Below are 19,918 nucleotides of genomic sequence, written 5' to 3'. Positions count from 1 at the left end.
CTGTTGCAACAGTACCTGCTTCAAATAAGTTAATCCATGAAGGAGGACTTGGCGCACAGTATGAGAAAGGCTCAGTAGGATGTAGCTATCAATTATCCTGTTATCACAGACCGACTTCATTCTCCCCCGTGGCATTCTGAACGGTAATGCCAGGCTTTCGCCACAGGATGGCACTCTTGTCTCTGGCCTCCGTTCTTTCCTGAGACAGTTAAAGCTTCGTTTCTCAAAACTCCAGATTGAGCAAGGATGAAAGACACATAGAAAAAGATGAAAAAGTCTGGGTACTACAGCCAAAAGGATGTCTACCCTTTCACATCAAAAGTGCAGAAACTGCTTCATTCATTTATCTCTGCTGGCTCTTACGACTATGTTCCCAAGCCTGGCTGGTCCCCAAGCTTCAGAAAAGGCTGAAGGAGCTGATAAAACGAGATGGTCCAGCCCTCCACCCTCACCCCCCCACCCACCCCCACACACACCCAATGGTGAGGGGTCAGGAGTCTGGCCTGGAAGGAGTCTGAGGGAAAAGGGTGACTGAAAGACACTGCTGCAGAGCAGACTCTCAGACTTTTCTTCTTTTTTCCTTTTAACATTTACTTTATTTATTTGGCTGTGTCAGGTTGGGTCTTAGCCATGGCACATGGATCTTTGTCGTGCCATGCAAGATCTTCCTCGTGGAATCTTTAGTTGCAGCACGTGACTTAGTTCAGCATGCAGGATCCAGTTCCTTGACCAGGGATCAGACTCAGGTCCCCTACATTGGGAGCAGGTCCCCACTGGACCAGCAGGGAAGGCCCTCTCACAAACATTAATGCATATTCAAATCACCTGGGGACCGTGCTAAAATGCAGCCTCAGATTCAGCTAGTCTTGGAATCGGGACCTGGAATTCTACATTTCTAACAAGCCCATCAGTGACAGACTTTATTTTCCTGGGCTCCAAAATCACTGCAGATAGTGACTGCAGCCATGAAATTAAAAGACGCTTGCTCCTTGGAAGAGAAGCAATGTCAAATCTAGACAGCATATTAAAAAGCAGAGCCATTCCTTTGCCAACAAAAGTCCATCTAGTCAAAGCTATGGTTTTTCCAGTAGTCATGTATGGATGTGAGAGTTGGACCCTAAAGAAGGCTGAGTGCTGAGGAATTGATGCTTTTGAACTGTGGTATTGGAGAAGACTCTTGAGAGTCCCTTGGACTGCAAGGAGATCAAACCAGTCCATCCTAAAGGTGATCAGTCCTGAATATTCTTTGGAAGGACTGATGCTAATGCTGAAACTCCAATACTTTGGCTGCCTGATGTGAAGAGCTGACTCATTAGAAAAGACCCTGATGCTGGGAAAGATTGAGGGCAGGAGGAGAAGGGGATGACAGAGGATGAGATGGCTGGATGGCATCACCGACTCAATGAACATGATTTGAGCAAGCGCTGGGAGATGGTGACGGACAGGGAGGCCTGGTGTGCTGCAGTCCATGGGGTCTCAAAGAGTCAGACATGACTGAGCAACTGAACAACAACGAGCTCTCAGGGAATGCCTGTGTTGCTGGTCCTTGCACGGCTGAAGCCTGAGTACCAACACCCTAAAGGACCTGGCCCTTTGCCTGGAAAAGAGAAGCAACATACACTCTGAGCACTGACTGTGTGTAAGCTCCTTACGGGCACTGACTCTTCAAGGCCTCACAGTAGCGCCATGCAGTCCGTACTACTGTCCCTCCTTTACGGATGAGAAGCAAAAATGGTAACTATCCCAGAGTCATTACAGCTAATTAGCCCCAGATCCGAGGCTCGCAATACACTTTTGCTAAAGCAAAGGTGAAACGTGGCCCGGCTTTCCTCCTTCCCTTTCCAGGACAAACAGGAGAGGCCGCAGAGGCAGCAGTGCGGTGAAGAGCACAGACTCCGGAGCCAAACTCCCCAGACTCACGACCTCAGCTCTGCCACGCAGGAGCTGTGGGGCTTGGCCAGGTGGCCTGACCTCTCTGTGCCTCGTTTCCTTCATTTGAAAACTGAGGCTAACGATAGCACCTATTTCAGGGAGTCGTTACAAGGACAAAGTGAGGCGCTTGAATAAGGTGCTGAGCAGGCACCCGGGACAAGATCAGGGCTTGGTGTTGCCTGTGCCCAGGTGGTTCCTCCAAGGCTGAGAGAACAGCAGGGACGACGGAGTCTCCACTTCAGCTTTTTAGGAGCTCACAGTTCTGTGGGAGCGGTGGAAGAAAGTGCTAGTGGAAGGGCCGTCAGAGCACTCACGGAGTGCCCCCATGTGGCACTGGAAGAGGCGGCACCCAGCGTGTCTGCGAGCAGTTTACATGAATTAACTTGTGTGCATCCTCCCCCCACAAAAAACTTTAATACCTTGAGTGACTCCCCCACCACGCCACCCAGCTGATCTCTGCAGCCTTGGCCTGCGGTGGCTTAAAGCGGGATTTCGATTCCTGGCCGGAGACTGAAGTCAGGCCAAGGCAAGGACAGCACTGCATCCCAACCAAGAGAACACCGGGGATCCGGGACCAGGGACAAGACCGTGACCATCAGCTGTGCAGACATGAATTTCCACGTAGAGATGGAAAGTGGTGAAGCAAGTGTTTATTAGGAGGAGAAAGCGTACCTGTGGGTAGTCACAGGGGCGGGCTCAGAGAGAGACTTGCCGCACCCTTGTGATAGTTTGAATCATTTATACGGGCATTTCTTCCAGTTTCCTCTGGCCAATTAGCTTGCTTTGCCTGCTTCTGAGCCTGTATTTGGTCTATCCTTGGTGGTTCAGATGGTAAGGAATCTGCCTTCTGCAGATTCTGCAGATTCTGTCTTCTGCAATGCAGAAGACCCGGGTTTGATCCCTGGTTCAGGAAGATCTCCTGGAGAAGGGAATAGCAACCCACTCCAGTATTCTTGCCTGCAGAATTCCAAGGACAGAGAAGCCTGATGGACTACAGTCCATGGGGTCGCAAAGAGTCGGACACGACTGAGCAACTAACACATGCAGGCTCCTCCCGTGTGCACATGGGCATCTCTTGGCCAAGACGGATTCTAGGAAAGAGGCCTATGAGTAGGCTGGCATCACCTACTATGGGGTGACACCTCCTCCCTTTTTGATCTTCAAGGAGCCTTTCTGCGCTTGTGTGGTCAGGAAGGTCTCCTTGACTTTGAGAATGACGAATATGTGGGTTGTTTTTTTTTTCAAATCTAAATATTTTATTATATTCAGTTCAGTTCAGTTCAGTTCAGTCACTCAGTCGTGTCTGACTCTTTGCGACCCCATGAATTGCAGCACATCAGGCCTCCCTGTCCACCACCAACTCCCAGAGTTCACTCAGACTCACGTCCATCGAGTCAGTGGTGCCATCCAGCCATCTCATCCTCTGTCGTCCCCTTCTCCTCCTGCCCCCAATCCCTCCCAGCATCAGAGTCTTTCCCAATACACCCAATTGTGTTTTTGCTATATACTGTTAACTTGAGGACATCTGTAAAACCAGTACATTAGAGAAATCCTGAAATTCCATTAGCTATAAGCTATTTAAATATTGCTTATACAAAGTATTTAGGGGGTGGGGGACGTGGACAAAAGCTTATTTACAAAACAGAAGTCAGATGCAGAAAACTTACGATTATCAGGGGATATGGGGGAGAAGGATACACTGAGAGACTGACACTGGCATGCACACACTGCTGCTGCTAAGTCGCTTCAGTCGTGTCTGACTCTGTGCGACCCCATAGACGGCAGCCCACCAGGCTCCCCCGTCCCTGGGATCCTCCAGGCAAGAACACCAGAGTGGGTTGCCATTTCCTTCTCCAATGCATGAAAGTGAGAATTGAAAGTGAAGTCACTCAGTCATGTCTGACTGCTAGTAACCCCATGGACTGCAGCCCACCAGGCTCCTCCGTCCGTGGGATTTTCCAGGCAAGAGTACTGGAGTGGGGTGCCATTGCCTTCTCCCATGTACACACTACTATACATAAAACAGATGAGAGTAGGAAATGGCAACCCACTCCAGTATTCCTGCCTGGAGAATCCCATGGACAGAGGAGACTGGCGGGCTACAGTCTATGGTTTTGCAGAGAGTTGGACACAACTGAAACAACTTAGCATACATGAAACATAGAACTAAAACTCTGCATAGCACAGGGAACTCTACTCAATGCTTTGTAATGGTCCATATGACAAAACAATGAGTGGATACATAACTCATTCACTTTGCTATATACCTGAAACTAACACAACATTGTAAATCAACTACACTCCATTGAAAATATTTTAAAAGTACTAAAGGAAAGCCAGCACCATATAAACAGCAAACACTTAAATAAGAGATGAATGTTTCACATACAATGTTTTCTATTCACCGATAAGCTAAAGGTCCATTTCAAGATGTTTCTTTTGTATGCTTAATTAGTTTTATTAGCAAGCAAAGCCCTACGAAGGATGGCATCATCTAGTCCTCAGACGCAGATTCACCTTCATCTTGACTAATCTGGAAGTAACAAAGCTCATAAGTCTCCTTGTCAGATGCAACCACATGACGCCAATCACGAAGATTGTTCTTTTTAAGGTATTTCTTGGTAAGGTACTTCAAATACCTTTTAGAGAACTGTTTCTCAGAAATGACTATGAGTTTATCCTTGAAGCATTCAATGTGAACGACATTCCCAAGATTTCCAGTTTTTCCATTCACTTTAACCTTCTCCCGCAGAAACTGTTCCTATTTTAAAACAGAAAAAAATGCCACACTAGGGAAGAAAACCCTAGATATTCACTAGGGAAGGTACCAAAATTTCCAGAATCAAAAATTCCATCTTCTACTGGATGAGTAAGATCCAAACTAAACTTCCAAGTTGACTTCTTAGGCTTCTTGTCTTTCTTCGGCGCCAACTTGAAGGCTTGCTGCGCGATGAGAGAGCAGAATACGTGGTCTTCTGTCTCTTATCTGGGCAGGGCTGAGCTTTTTAGAGAATCTGTCCACAGGGGATGAATTCTGGTGCTCAGCCTAGGACCCATCTATTTCCTGCCTCACAACAAGCCCAGAGAGAGCCTGAGATGAGGACTGAGAATCTGCAGGACCCTCTGCGGCATAAGCCTCTCATGGTGTGGGGTGACCCCACCATGTGAAGACACTTGGTTTGGACCACAAGGCCCCTAAAGGCACAGCTGATACCCTATACGGCACGTGATCCATTCCAGTACTGGAAGAAAACCAACCTGGGATTTACTGAGAGAAGGGGTCAAGGCTTGAACGTGGGCCTGTCCATTTTCAAGGGTGAGTCTAAACAGTACATTTTATTTTGATGTCATGGTTTAAACTCTGGGTAAGTTGAATGGGCTCCTTTGGGTGATTAGTTTCTTGTGTCTTCAAGAAACTGGAATTAACCGTAACGCCCATCGGCAGGGGAGTGGTGAGTGCAGCCGTGGTGTCTGTACAGTGAGCAACTGGAGCAGCTAACAAAGGCAAGGAGGTGTGGCATTATTTATTACACAATAGCCAAGATGTGGAAACAGCTCAGGTATCCATGGATGAATGGATAAAGGAGACGTGAATTTGTATGTACACAATGGAACACTATTCAGTCATTAAAAAAAAAGAAGGAACTCCTGCCATTCGACGTGGGTGGACCTTGAGGGTATTAGGCTAAGGGAAATAAGTCAGAGAAAGACAAGCATCATATGATCTCACTTATATGTGAAACCTAAAACAAAAACCCACACCCACAGCTGCAGAGCAGGGCGTGGGAGGGTGGAAAATACAGGCAAAGGGGTTAAAAGGCACAGACTTCCAGTTATAAAATAGATGTCGTGGGGATATGGGGTTTCCCTGGTGGCTCAGACAGTGAAAAATCCGCCTGTAATTCGGGAGTCCTGGGTTTGATTACTGGGTCAGGAAGATCCCCTGGAGAAGGGAATGGCAACCCACTCCAGTATTCTTGTCTGGAGAACTCCATGGATGGAAGAGCCAGGTGGGCTACAGTTCATGGGGTCGAAAAGAATCAGACACAACTGAGCGATTAATGCTTTCACTTTTCACAGGGATATAAGGTACAGCATGGCAACTCTAGTTAATGCTGTACTAAACAGAGATGAAAGTAGCTAAGAGAATTAATATTAAAAGTCCTCATCTCAAGAAATTTCTGCAAGGTGGCAGATGTTAACTGGACTTATTTTAACTAACTTACAGACTTATTGTAGTTAATGTATACAGATGTTGAATCATTATGTTGTACACCTGAAGCTAATATAACATTACATGTTGGTTATACCTCAATTTTAAATTTTTCATTATTAATTAATTTTAAAAAGGAATGAGGGGCCTTGCTGTTCTGATATACAAAGATCTCCAAGACATAGTGTCCCAGGGCAATAACAAGATGCAGATTGGTATGGATAGTTTGTTATTCTTTGTGCAAAAAGGAAAGGAATAGGATGTGTTTCTATTTACTCCTGTGTGCTTTAAAAAGCAAAGATTGATATGAAACTAACAGCAATGCTTACCCATGGTGAGGGGTCACTAGACAACAGGGGACAATGGCAAGAGAGAATCCTTCCACAGAATGCTTCTTTTAAAAAATTGTGGTTTAAAAAAAAACACATATTAAAAAATAAATACATAAAAAGGAATAAATTTTAAAAACATAAAATTCACCATCTTTAAATTTTCAAGCACAGTGGTTAGGACTGTTAAGTGTATTGACACTGCTTTGCAATGTGCTGAATATGTTTTAGTATTAATACTTCAGAAAATTGCTGAAGGCGTCCCTGCTGGCTCAGTGGTTCAAATCCTCCTGCCAACGCAGGCGACATGGGTTCGATCCCGGGTCTCGGAAGATCCCACAAGCCTGGGAGCAAGTAAGCCTGTGTGCCACAACCACTGAGCCTGCGCTCTAGAGCCCCAGGAACTGCAGCCACTGAAGGCCATGCACCTAGAGCGCGCGCTCCGCAACAAATGAGAAGCACACACCGCAGCTGGAGAGCAGCCTGAGAAGGCCCTCTCACGGCAACTGGAGAAAAGCCGGCGCCAACAGTGAAAACTCAGCGCGGCCAGATACATGAATAAGTAGATATTTTAAACATTGTTGAGCCACATACCTGTATTGCCTGTTTTAAAAACTAACTTTAAAATCACTATACCCAAATAATATGAATAAAGAAAATCACTGTATTGAGACAAGTTGAGGGAAAAGAATATATGCCTTGAAATCAGAATGAACTGAATTTCAAGCCTCCCCCTGCCATTTACTGGTCTGGGGCAAATCAAGTAATCCTCTAAGCCTCAGATCTCCTCTTTCTTTAAAATGTACAGAAAGAAGGTGCCCACATAAAGGGCAGTTGTTTAGCTGCTAAAGTGAAGTCGCTCAGTCGTGTCCAACTCTTTGCAACCCCATGGACTGTAGCCTATCAGGCTCCTCCATCCATGGGATTTTCCAGGCAAGAGTGCTGGAGTGGATTGCCATTTCCTTCTCCAGGGGATCTTCCCGACCCAGGAATCGAACCCAAGTCTCCTGCATTGCAGGCAGATGCTTTACCATCTGAGCCACCAGGGAAGTCACTTAGTTGTAAGCCGTGTCAGACTCTTTTGTGACCCCGTGGACTGCAGCCCACCAGGCTTCTCTGTCCATGGGGAATCTCTAGACAAGGATACTGAAGTGGGTTGACATTTCCTCTCCAGGGGATCTTCACCACCCAAGAGTCAAACCCGCATCTCCTGCATTGACAGGCAGATTCTTTATCACCGAGCCACCTGGGAAGTCCCTTCAAAGGGCAGTGGTGAGTTTTAAATGAGAATTCTCATAATGTCCAGGTGTACTACCTAGTAGGAAGTTTCCCATCCACAGTTATTTTTTCACCATACCTGGAAGAAGCCTGGACAAAGAGGTGCCTTTCAGGCCAGTGCAGTGGTGTGCAAACTTTGGAGGACACTGCAAAGAATCACTGCAGGGGTGACTTCCTGGACCCAAACCCACTGCCCCATAATCTACGGGGTGAGACCAGAACACTCCACTTCTAACGTCTAACCCCCGCCGCCCATTCCATCGAAATGCCCCACCCTCCCATCCCCACCACAACTCAGACCAAAGCGAGAAAACGCCTAAGGTGGAAAGCCTGTGCTCCTGGGGGCATCCCGGCCTACAGCTGCAAAACCTAACTGGACTTTGAGCTGTTTGCTCAAGTTACCACTAAGTGGAAGTGGCGGGGTGCTGGGGGTGGGGGGGCAAGAGGTGGCAGGCCCAAGCAGACTGAAATGGAGATGTCACTCTGGATGCAGAGAAGTTCCAGCCTCCTAGCTGAGGCTGCTAAGAAAGAGAGCTTTGGGGAGCAATTTCAGTGTGTGTTGCCGGGGGTAGAAAAGGGGGGGTGCCGTTTCTGTACCTTCGATGTTGGATCGCCTTCAAAATAGCAAAAAGAATGCACTGCCCCAACTAAATTCATTCATCATCCACTTACTGAGCTTCTGGTGCAGCTCCGCAGCTTCTCTCTCCACACGGTGGATGTGGTGGGGCACAGTCCCAGCGACTCGTTGCTTGCCTGTGGGTGCCAGGTGTTAGCGTTTATGTCAGAGAAAAGCACGGCGGGACGGGGCTGCTGCTGCTGCTGCCCACTTTTCTTCGGTTCCCTCCGAGGCCCTTCCTGCCGTGGGAGGTTTTTTGCCTATCACCCGGATCTGTTTACTTTGCATTCCCTTTCGGCCTTGCCATTGCTCCCAAAAGATCTGCGCCTCGGAATTTCCCTGGGATTTTCATCCTCTGCCTCCGCAGGAAGGGCGCTCGAAATTGGCGGCTGCCCTGCCCCATAGAGACAGCAGGTGGCGCCCTGAGCTTTAGAAGGCCTTGCGTACCAGACTTTCCTAGAGAGAGCAGAGTTGCCGCGTGCGGAGGGACCTTATAAAGAAACCAGTGTGCACGTGAAACGTGAAGTCGATTCCCGATTCCCGTTACACCGTATCCCGGTCTAAGCTCTAGAAGTGGCAGGAGAGGGAAAGAAGAAGGCGTCTGCTGGAAGGGCGGCAACCTCCTCGTTGCAGAAAAGGGGAACTCAGCACAGGGCAGGGAGGCCCCCAAGAGGAAGGGCAAAGCCCAAATTCTAGTTCTGGAGCTGGCTCTAAGACCCACCGACTGGGCTCAAAAATTTCCACTATTCTCCCATCCCTGCTTACCGGAAGGTGTGCTGGATTCTGAACTAAGATGAACAGTTCCCACATCCAGGCTTTTACATCCCTCTACGTGATTCTGGACGTTATCTCTACATCACCCAAGTTATTATCTGGTTATCATCTGTCTTAAAATCAACTAACTTTTTAAAGTTAAATATAATTATACAGGAAACACTTTATTGCTATAATAACTAGAAGCCCGATATTTCTTGCCAAGACAGGACTGTAAAAATAAATACTTAACAATTATGATTCCTTAGAGGTCGAGCTATTTCCCAGTGAAAATTGTTTGCCATAGCAGCAGTGTCACGTTTTCCACATTTTAGGAAAAACAGATTCTAGCACAAGCTCTCCCAGGAACTCTGAATGAGAGGAGACAGATGTAGGGATGCGGGAGAAGGAGGCAGGGGGAGCTGGAGAGAGAGGCAGCTACACTTTTTACCCGGATGCTGAACAAAGAGAGCCTTGACGGATAGCCCATGTCCTTCCTGCAGTGTGCACATATTTCCGGAAACTGCAAGTTATTTTTTATTCTGGAGAGCTGGAGGAAAAGGGTGGAGGCCTGGCTTCCTGTGAGCCTGCCCCACCCTGGAGCTCTTATGGAAAGCAAGATAACATCTCAGGGTAAGGAGATCCTTAGAGTCGCCCAGCCAGTGTTAGAGTGGAATGAAGGCAGGCCTCCACCCTTCTGCTTTTGCAGAGAAGTCTTCAATATTCCAGACCTGCTCGGCCAGTTCTGCCTCTATCCCTTCCTCATGATGGAAACCAGATGAGTTCCTTCACCTCCCTAAATCTCAGTTTCCTCATCTGTAAAATGGGAATGATGCCTGATTCTTAGAGTTGTTTGTGGGAGCTAAATAGGATTGTTTGTGTAGAGTCAGCCAATCAACAATTTCCAGAACACCTACTATTTTAAGTGCTGAGTGCACAGCTCAGTTCCTCATGTAGGGTTAAGCATGCACGAAGTATTTGGAAAAATAGCATATGTAATATACATATAAGTTAGTATAGTGTCTCTTCCACGCTACAGCAGTTTCAGCCAATCCCCTCCTCACATGTGGTCTGCATCCTCTGAGCCCCCCTCAGCACTCCCTCATGGGGTGACGCATCCTCCCTTCCACTATGGAGACATCAACTTCCCTCTCCTTCTCCAGGAAGACAAGCAGAACCCACTTTAGTCATCGCTGCCTCCTCCCTCCCACCCAGCTTCTGTAGAACACCCTGAACATTACAGGCACTCAGGTGGTTTGTTGTCTCAAATTCCACTGCCCACATAGCTCAGACCAGAGGTCCCACAAAGCAAACACCTTTTGTTGCACCATTTTGTTCTGAAAGCCTAACGAGCCAGGTGCTAAACCTGATTAAGGTTGAGCACCCAGAGGCTCCCCATCCAACCCCCAACTTGGTGGCCTCCCCAGCTCGTGAACCCTACAGCCCCTCCCACCTCCCCGGCTCAACCATGCCTCCCACAAACAGAAAATCTAATTACCAGGATGCTGAAGCCCTTGCCTCTGTGATTTGGAGCCCTCATTTATCAAGGAACATTGATCATTCTCTGATGACTTTCCATCTCATGTAAAATAAAATCTAACATCCTTCCCCAGTTCACTTGGCCCCCGTGCTCCAGCCACTGCCCACCTCTCAACTTCAGTCCCTTCTCTTCTCACCCTTACTCCCCAGCTTCAGGCACACAGGTCTTCTTGCTGCTCTGCAAACACACTAACCACTATCTCTGCCTAGAAGCTCTTCTCCAGATGTCCCCATGGCACCCCCATCCAGATTTCTGCTCAAATGTCAGCCTCTCCAAGAGGCCTTCCCTGCGCAGCCTGTGTGGTGGTGGTGTTGTTCTGTCACTAAGTTGTGTCCAACTCTTTGTGACCCCATGAACTGTAGCACGCCAGACTTCCCTGTCCTTCACTATCTCCCTGAGTTTGCTCAAACTCATGTCCATTGAGTCGGTGATGCCATCCAACCATCTCATCCTCTGTTGTCCCCTCCTCCTCCTGCCTTCAATCTTTCCCACCATCAGTGTCTTTTCCAATGAGTGGGCTCTTCACATCAGATGGCCAAAGTATTGGAGCTTCAGCATCAGCATCAGTCCTTCCAATGAATATTCGGGACTGATTTCCTTTAGGATTGACTGGTTTGATCTCGTTGCTATCCAAGGGACGCTCAAGAGTCTTCTTTAGCATCACAGTTCAAAAGTATCAATTCTTTGGCACTCAGCCTTCTTTATGGTCCAAATCTCACATCCGTACATGACCCCTGGAAAAACCATAGCTGTGTAAATAGCACAAACACAGCTTCTCCTTTGCAGAATCCTTGTCACTGTCGGGACACTCTTTTTCTCCATTTTTCATACCTCCATGCGGAGGGAGACCAGCAGACCATCTCTCTTGGCTTGTCGCCCTACCCGTCACTCCCTGTTCTCCGCGGGAGGACTGGGTTGCCAGACTGATGAGTTTGGGGCAAGACACTGGCTCCCTTCTTGGGGAGCCAGCCTTTCTGAGGGAAGCAAGTCCTCTTCTCTGGTCTCAGTCTCACAAAAGAGGCCTCCCACCTGCCCTGGATGGAGGGGGAAGAAGAGCAGGCCCAAGGGTATCCAGCCGCACCAGTCACTGGACTCTAGTTCACGAGTAAAGCATTATCTAGACACATCCTTCAGTCAGCATTGCTAGTGATAAGCTCAAACATCTATTGCTCTTATGTTGACCTGTCAATTGGTTATGGATTTAGATGTGTTTCTGTTACCTACCATTGCACAACAAATCACCCCAAACTCAGTAGCTTAAGTTAAGAATGTACTATTTTTCATGAGTCTGTGGGTTGACCAGATAGTTCTTCTGCTTCCCAGGTTGTCAGCTGGAATGATGGACCAGCTGGAAAGTCCAAAAATGGCCTCCCTTGCATGGTTGGTACTTGGCGCTAGCCACTAGCTGGGAACTCATCTGGAGCTGTCTGCTGGGCCTGGAAAAGGGGCTGTGGGGGAGGGTCTTGGCTTTCCTCCATATAGCTGCTTGGGCTTCCTCTCAGCATGGTAACTAGGTTCCAAGTAGGACTGTTCACAAGCAAGTGTTCCAACAGGAAGGAAGTAGAAGTCGACAATCTTTTTTTTTTTTTTTTACATATTTATTTATCTTTAGTTTGGAGAAGGCAATGGCAACCCACTCCAGTACTCTTGCCTGGAAAATCCCCACGGACGGAGGAGCCTGGTGGGCTGCAGTCCATGGGGTCGCTAGGAGTTGGACACGACTGAGCGACCTCATTTTCACTTTTCACTTTCATGCACTGGAGAAGGAAATGGCAACCCACTCCAGTGTTCTTGCCTGGAGAATCCCAGGGACGGGGGAGCCTGGTGGGCTGCCGTCCCTGGGGTCACACAGAGTCGGACACGACTGAAGCGACTTAGCAGCAGCAGCAGTTTTGGTTGCACTGTGTCTTTGTGGCTGTGAGCGGGCTTTCTCTAGCTGCAGTGAGTAGGGGCTCTTCTCCATTGTGGTGCTCGAGCTTCTTCTCTTGTTGTGGTGCATGGGTTCAGTTGTCCCACAGCATCTGGAATCTTCCTGGCCCAGGGATCAAACCCATGTCCCCTTCATTTGCAGGCAGATTCCTATCCACTGCACCACCAGGGAAGTCTGCCAGCACTCTCCTTAAGAATTGGCCCTAGAAGCCCTGGATCGTCACTCCTACTGAATTCTATGGGTCAGTGCAGTCACAGAGCCAGCCCAGAGTCTTGATGTGAAGAGCAGTCTTTACATACAGGGAGGGAAGAGCCAGAATTGAAGATTACTTACCACAGATGGGGGATGGAATATTGAGCCCTCCAAATTCCTACAGTTACTTCCCCACACTATATCATTCAATAATTCATTCATTCATTATCTCTTCCCTTCTACTAAGTTCATGAGAGCAGACACATTGCTTTGTTGATTGCTGTAATCCCAGGACTCAGAACAATGCCGGACACATCGTAGGCGCTCAGTAAATATTTGTGGAATGAATGAATTAAACAGTCATTCAACAGCCCTCACCAACTACAGGAAGTTGAACAGGCCAACATGAATTCACGAAAGAAGATTTAAGCTTGTATTTAAAGGCAGGAAGTCCTGGCAAGCACATGTTCTACAGACAGGTTGAGGAGAAGCAGTGATAGAAGCTGAGTTGCTCAGCCACTTGCCTGGTGGACACATGACTGACCAGAACTCTCTTGAACTCTGCTGTTCAACATTTGATACAGACAGGAGAGCAAATTAAAAGGAACTCAGAGAGCTTTCATTACACTCATGTGTGTGTGTGTGTGTCCCTCAGGGAGTGTGCAGAAAGCAGGAGGAGGTGGAATCTGAGTTTCCATTAGCTCAGCCCCAGAGACAGGGCTTTCCCTGCACTTGTTGTGTAGCCCAGTCATTCCCATTAGAGATAATGGTGGGATTAGCGCCACCCCCCCCACCCCCGCCACCACACACACACTTCCTCAGGCCATATATCTGGACACACTTTTGTTGTGGTCACAAGTAAGGTGGGATGGTGCTACTGGCATCCAGTGAGTGAGGCCAGGGATGCTGCCAAACAGCTAATAATTCAAAGAATTAACTGCCCTAAATATTGACTGTGTCTTTGTTGAGAAACCCCACTGTAAAGAATGATGGGAAAATACCGTGAATTAGGAGCATCTGGGAGCTGGCAGTCAATATCTGTAGTAGCATTTGGTCCAGAAATTGTGTTCCCACTTAAGATGACTGAGTTTTATAAATAACTCCTTCTCAATATTGTAGCAGTTGTAGTACATTAAATTGATGTAAAGGGAGCTTCAATAGCATGGATTGGCACCCCACTCCAGTACTCTTGCCTGGAAAATCCCATGGACGGAGGAGCCTGGTAGGCTGCAGTCCATGGGGTCGCTGAGAGTTGGACACGACTCAGTGACTTCACTTTCACTTTTCACTTTCATGCACTGGAGAAGGAAGTGGCAACCCACTCCAGTGTTCTTGCCTGGAGAATCCTAGGGACGGTAGAACCTGGTGAGCTGCCGTCTATTGGGTCACACAGAGTCGGACTGAAGCGACTTAGCAGCAGCAGTAGCAGCAGCAGCAGCAATAGCATGGAAAATAAAAACGCAAAGGAGTTATAGAGGCAAAAAAATACATAATGAGAAGTAGCAGAAGCAGCAAGGTTTTTTCTGCAGTGAAGGAAAGAGCCCCTTGCACTTTAAAAAAATATTTATTTTTATCTATTTATTGGAAGGACTGATGCTGAAGCTGAAGCTTCAATACTTTGGCCACCTGATACGATGAACTGACTCATTGGAAAAGACCCTGATGCTGGGAAAGATTGAAGGCAGGAGGAGAAGGGGACAACAGAGGATGAGATGATTGGATGGCATCACCGACTCAATGGACATGAGTTTGGGCAAGCTCTGGGAGTTGGTGATGGACAAGGAAGACTGGTGTGCTGCAGTCCATGGGGTTGCAAACAGTCAGACATGACTGAGCGACTGAACTGAACTGATTCATTTATTTGGTTGCACTGGGTCTTAGATTTGGCACAGGGGATCTTCGATCTTTATTGTAGCCCTTGGAATCTTTGGGGGACTTCCCTTGTGGCTCAGCCAGTAAAGAATCTGCCTGCAACGTGGGAGACCTGGGTTCGATCCCTGGATTGGGAAGATCCCCTGGAGAAGGAAAAGGCTACCCACTCCAGTATTCTGGCCTGGAGAATTCCATGGACTGTATAGTCCATGGGGTCCCAAAGAGTCAGACACGACTGAGCGAGTTTCTCTTCACTTCTGGAATCCTTTGGCTTTGGCATATAAACTCTCAGCAGCATGTGGGATCTAGTTCCATGATCAGGGATCAAACACAGGCCCCTGCATTGGGAACTGAAGTCTTAGCCCCTGGACAACCAGGGAAGTCCTGAAGTCCTTTCATTTTAATGCCAAGATTACACCACCAAAATCCCACTCAAATTTCCCTTCTGTCTCCATTCCAGTGTTCCTGGTCCAAGCCTCTGTCATCTCCCTCCTAGACCCACGGTTTCCCCACTGGCTCAGCGGTAAGGAATCCGCTCGCAGTGCAGGAGCCACAGGAGACATGGGTTTCATCCCTAGGAAGATCCCCTAGAGGAGGGCAATGGCAACGCGCTCCAGTATTCTTGCCTGGAGAATCCCATGGACAGAGGAGCCTGGCGAGCTACAGTCAATAGGGTTGTACAGAGTCCGACACTGAAGTGACTGAGCATGCCTAGACCCATATCCCCTGAATGCTTTTCCCAGGTTCACCCTGCCTCCTTTCCCCCAGGCTTCCTCCCCCAGGGAAAGGCAAGAGATCCTGAAACATAAAACAAATGCACTAGCTGTTTAAAAACCTGGGAAGGCTTCCCGCTGCACTTAAAAATGAAACACAGCATCTGTAACTGGCCCGCCGGGTTCTGAAGGATCCAGACTTATTTGGGGCTTCCCTAGTGCTTCAGCTGGTAAAGAATCTACCTGCAATGCAGGAGGCATGGGTTCACTTCCTGGGTTGGGAAGATACCCTGGGGGAGGGCATGGCAACCCACTCCAGTATTCTTGCCTGGAGAATCCCCATGGACAGGGGAGCCTGGTGGGCTACAGTGCATGGGGTCACAAAGAGTTGGATGCAACTGAATGACTCAGTGAGTAAGCACAGCATAGCACAAACTTATTTTACTTGTGGGTGCCCCCTGCCTCACAGCATACTCCAGCCATGAAGGGCTACTCACCATTCCTGGAATACTTCCAGCTCAATTCAGTCTCAAGTCACTGCCCCCTTGAAACTGAAGGTCGGATGACATCTGGAGATGGGCATGGACCAATCATATCACACAAATACATGTAAAAACTGGTCCTAGTGCTGTGAGAGGGCCACAGGGACCCGGGAGCCTGGGACCAGGGGGCTTGACTCATCAGAGAGACCAGTGAATGAATTCCTGAACAAATCATTCCAGAACTGAGATCTGATGGGTGGGCAAGAGTTAACTCAGGGGGGAAAAAAAAGCTGGAGGAAGTAATGGCTTGTGCAAATACCCCCAGGCAGTGTAAGCTAGGCCAAGTGGAGAGAGGAGCAGAGGAGTAAGCAGATGGATCCTGCAAGTGCTGCAAATCAAGGTAAAGAATTTGAATTTTACTCTGAGCACACTGCAAAGCTCTTGTAAGGTCTTAAGCGTGAGATTAACTGACGAAATTTGCAATTTGAGAAGAGAACTCTAGACACAGCATCAATACTTGTAAATAATTTCTCCCAATCTTATAGCAGTTGTTGCTCCTGAAATTTAGAGACAGGCCAGGAAGAATTGTGAAGGAGACCCCACAACTGTCAATGGGAGAGATGACATGACTTGGACTTGTGACAAAGGAAATCAGAAACACTGAACAATTTGCCACTGTACTAAAATTTGTGTGTGGCTAAGCACAGTTGTATTCCTGTTTCTTAAGTCCTAGGTGTTATTACACCAAAGTAAAGAACTCAGGAAGACCTGTCATCTTGAGTCTGTTTATCAGATTAGTGGGTGAACCAAGCAATATGACAGGTGCAAGTCTGTCTAGTTTTGACAGCATCCCGAGGTAAGGAGGATCGAAACATTAAGGGGTTGGTGGGCTTCCCTGGTAGCTCAGACGGTAGAGAATCTGCCCGCAATGCAGAGACCCAAGTTCAATCCTTGGGTTGGGACGATCCCCTGGAGAAGGGAATGGCATCCCACTCCAATATTCTTGCTTGGAGAATTCCATGGACAGAGGAGCCTGGCAGGCTACAGTCAGTGGGGTCACAATCAGACACGACTGAGCAACTCACACACACACAGGAGATTATATTGTCTTCTGTTGCTTACTGTCAACGTAAAAAATATTTACAACCTAAAAGTTGAGAGTTATGTTTCATTTGGCAGGAATATTTAGGACAGGCAGCATCTCAAGTAGCTCTGAGAGAACTGCTCTGAGGAGGCGAAGGCAGGAACCAAGTTACATAGAAGTTCTGCGACAAAGGGCAGGTAATGTGAACAGCAAAAGATTGTTACAGGAAGATGCAAGGGTCGAGGCTCACTGGAATCATTCCTTTGACATGTACCTCACCTATCTGGGGTCAGTATCCTGTTTTCACATCTTGAATTTCCTCAGGGCTCACTGTAGGTCTGATGGCTACTAGGTGGCAGGTATTATTTCCTTCTTGAGTTCCCTCAGGGCTCACCATCAGTGGCGGCTGCAATCACTGAAGACTGTGATATCGCTGTTTACTGATATGGCAGGAAATACTTCATTTCTCCTTACTTTTGCATAAGGGCAGAAAAGGGGGCCCATTGCACATAACAACACTCAGTACAGAGTCAGACTGCCTAGATTCAAATGCCTATTCCTACCACTTCACTTACCAGCTCTGCGGAACATTCCAGAATCTCTCTATGCTTCTCTTTCCTCATCTTTAAAGTAAGCACGATAAAAATAGCAACCACTGCTGGAGTTTTTGGAAACCAATAAACACTCTTTCTGCCCCTCCTGTGTTCAGAACTGAGAAATAAAAGCAGGTGTCAGACAGGTAGAGATCAAAGTGTCTTTTTTATTACTGACAAAGCTGGACTGGAGGATGTGGCTGAGGTGACAATACTTCACCCAGTCACTGACATAGCGAGCAACCACAGACAGCAGACACACCCTCTCTGGGAGTGGAGATCCTTCTCGGAAAGTTGGCAATTGGTGGGGTCTGACAAGTTCTGCTCCTGCCCTGATGGAGCGTGGGCAAGTGGCACTGCACCTGTTCTTCCACAGTCAACCCTGCTGGAGACAAGGGGAATACACTTCCTCCCCTCCCATGAAAACGTGGCAAGGGGAAAAGTGATTCCCTCAACACCCTCTCATTGGTTGCTATGGAGACTAGAGAAAAACTGCTACAGCATCTGTAAGTAGAATAGAGACTCCATAAAGGTCTCTTCCCTGGTGCCAGCTGTCGTGGGTGAGAGAAACCAGCCAGATAGTCAAGGCTGACCAACAGATGGAAGTTGTGGTTCAGAAACTGCAGGAAGCAAGGGAGTTTCTTAAAAGGGGATTTCTCTCTCTCCTTGTTCCCTATACTCAGGAAACCTTGAGAGTTCCCTAAAGGGAAATGCTGACCAGGATGGGAACTGGCAAGTCTTCTAACCAGGGGAAAAAAAACCAAAGCTGTATCTCTGGCGATACACGAACTCAATGACTTCTGAACAGACTCCAAATGCCCAACTTTTTTTCATGGTTGTGTGTATGCACTACTTAAGTAGTTTCAGGATGAGCTTTGGTGGGGAAAGGGGAAGAAGCTGTAGTATGCTCTTCAAAGCAGTGTCTCTCTCAGTCCTAACAAGCAATTAGGACTCACCAGCAGGGAAGTCGTTGGGAGCAAACAGGAACCACCCGGGGAAAGCCCTGTCGGATTACTGAACAATAGAAACTCCATTTAAGGCGAGGGCACTGGGAAGACAGGAAGTAACATGCTGTGCTGACGCCAGCTCCGGGTGCAGTCTATTTGGGAGGCCACTGCTCTCCACCTGACCTGCCTCAGCCAATCTCGGGTCATGCACCTGATGGATGAAGGTGGCGGGCTATGCGGACACCTAGGGAAAAGTCCAGGGGAGCAGGAAGCTGTGCGTCTGTTAAGCCTAGTGGCTCTCTTCCCTGTGCTGAGTCATCCTTCGGTGGGGTACCAGCGGACCACACCTGTCTGAACTTCTGAGGCATATGGAAAACCCCAGCAGCCAGGATTCTTGAGAGGTTTTACCTTGGGTAATCCCTCTCACCAAGGCCTTTTCCCCTTTGGCCTTTCCAACGGCAACATTTTTAGATCCCCTTCTTTCTCTCAAGGGGTAATCCATACAGAGCAAGGGGGTCCCCAGGCTCACTAATTCAGTATGGCTGCATAATCCACACAAAGCTTTTCTGCGAAAATAGAGCCCTAAATATATTGCCAATTTAACAATAATAATAGCTAATAATGCATGCTCACTTAGGTACTATATTGATTTTCATAACAGCAGGAAGTACTGTTGCTATCCACATTGACAGATGAGAAAATGTGGGCTTAGACAAGTAATATGCTCATGGTCCCGAAGTCTCTTATTATATGACAACATTTAGGACAGAGAAAGGAAACCACTTTATCTTCCACAATCTGTTTTCATGGAGTCAGAGAACATAAAATCTGGAAAAGACTTCGGAGATATCTGGGAGCAACCCAGGTATCTAAACCCCAAGAGGGTTTAGAGTGTACTTGCCCACGTCCCACATTAAAAAATCACACAAGAGCCCCCAGTCCCCAGGTCTTGTACATCTCCTTATAACACAACCTCCTCCTCCCCTCCCAAAAGAAAACATGTTTTGACTTTTCTTTAATCATTCCCTTTTCAACTCTCCATACACATTATTCCCACTTTCTCTGTTACCATTTTTACTGAAATAACAACGGAAAGAGGGAAAACAAAGGAAGCGGGGAGGAGGGGGTAGGAGAGGAGGAGAGAGGAGAGTGAGAGGAGGAGGGAGGAAGAGAGAACCATCTATCAACGCATGAGAAGCTGGATAACTCAATTTGCTAGAGCCCTAGGTTGGGCTTCAAAATGTCTGAAAGCAAGCCAAATCCCTAGCGTGACACTGGGTCAGGCTCGCGTACTGGCTGGGGGCTTCAATTTCCCCATCTGTGAAACCATTAATTCACCAGCCACCAGGCCACTCAAAAGCCTCAGTGCCCTCACCGAAGACCACCCGGGGCCCTCTCGAGCGCCATCGTTGTGCCAACAACAAACATGGCGACTGAGCGTGAC

The 19,918-nt window shown here is 47.8% G+C and overlaps 1 protein-coding gene across 1 annotated transcript; it reads right to left on the bottom strand.

Annotated features, from left to right (window-relative positions):
* Positions 1 to 4,426: 4,426 nt before the first annotated feature.
* Positions 4,427 to 19,881, bottom strand: LOC138096735 (ribosomal protein eL22-like). The gene is made up of 4 exons (XM_068993017.1): positions 19,850 to 19,881; positions 18,658 to 18,718; positions 4,762 to 4,875; positions 4,427 to 4,693 (listed from the first exon to the last, which is right to left on the bottom strand). The coding sequence occupies exons 1-4, from the start codon at positions 19,879 to 19,881 to the stop codon at positions 4,427 to 4,429; spliced, it is 474 nt and encodes a 157-aa protein (XP_068849118.1).
* Between the last annotated feature and the right edge of the window lie 37 nt (positions 19,882 to 19,918).

This window comes from Capricornis sumatraensis, chromosome 20 (assembly GCF_032405125.1).
Source record: "Capricornis sumatraensis isolate serow.1 chromosome 20, serow.2, whole genome shotgun sequence".
In the NCBI taxonomy this organism is placed as follows: Eukaryota; Metazoa; Chordata; class Mammalia; order Artiodactyla; family Bovidae; genus Capricornis; species Capricornis sumatraensis.
The sequence above is the reverse complement of the archived record's forward strand: the minus strand, read 5'-3'. Positions and strand labels throughout refer to the sequence as shown.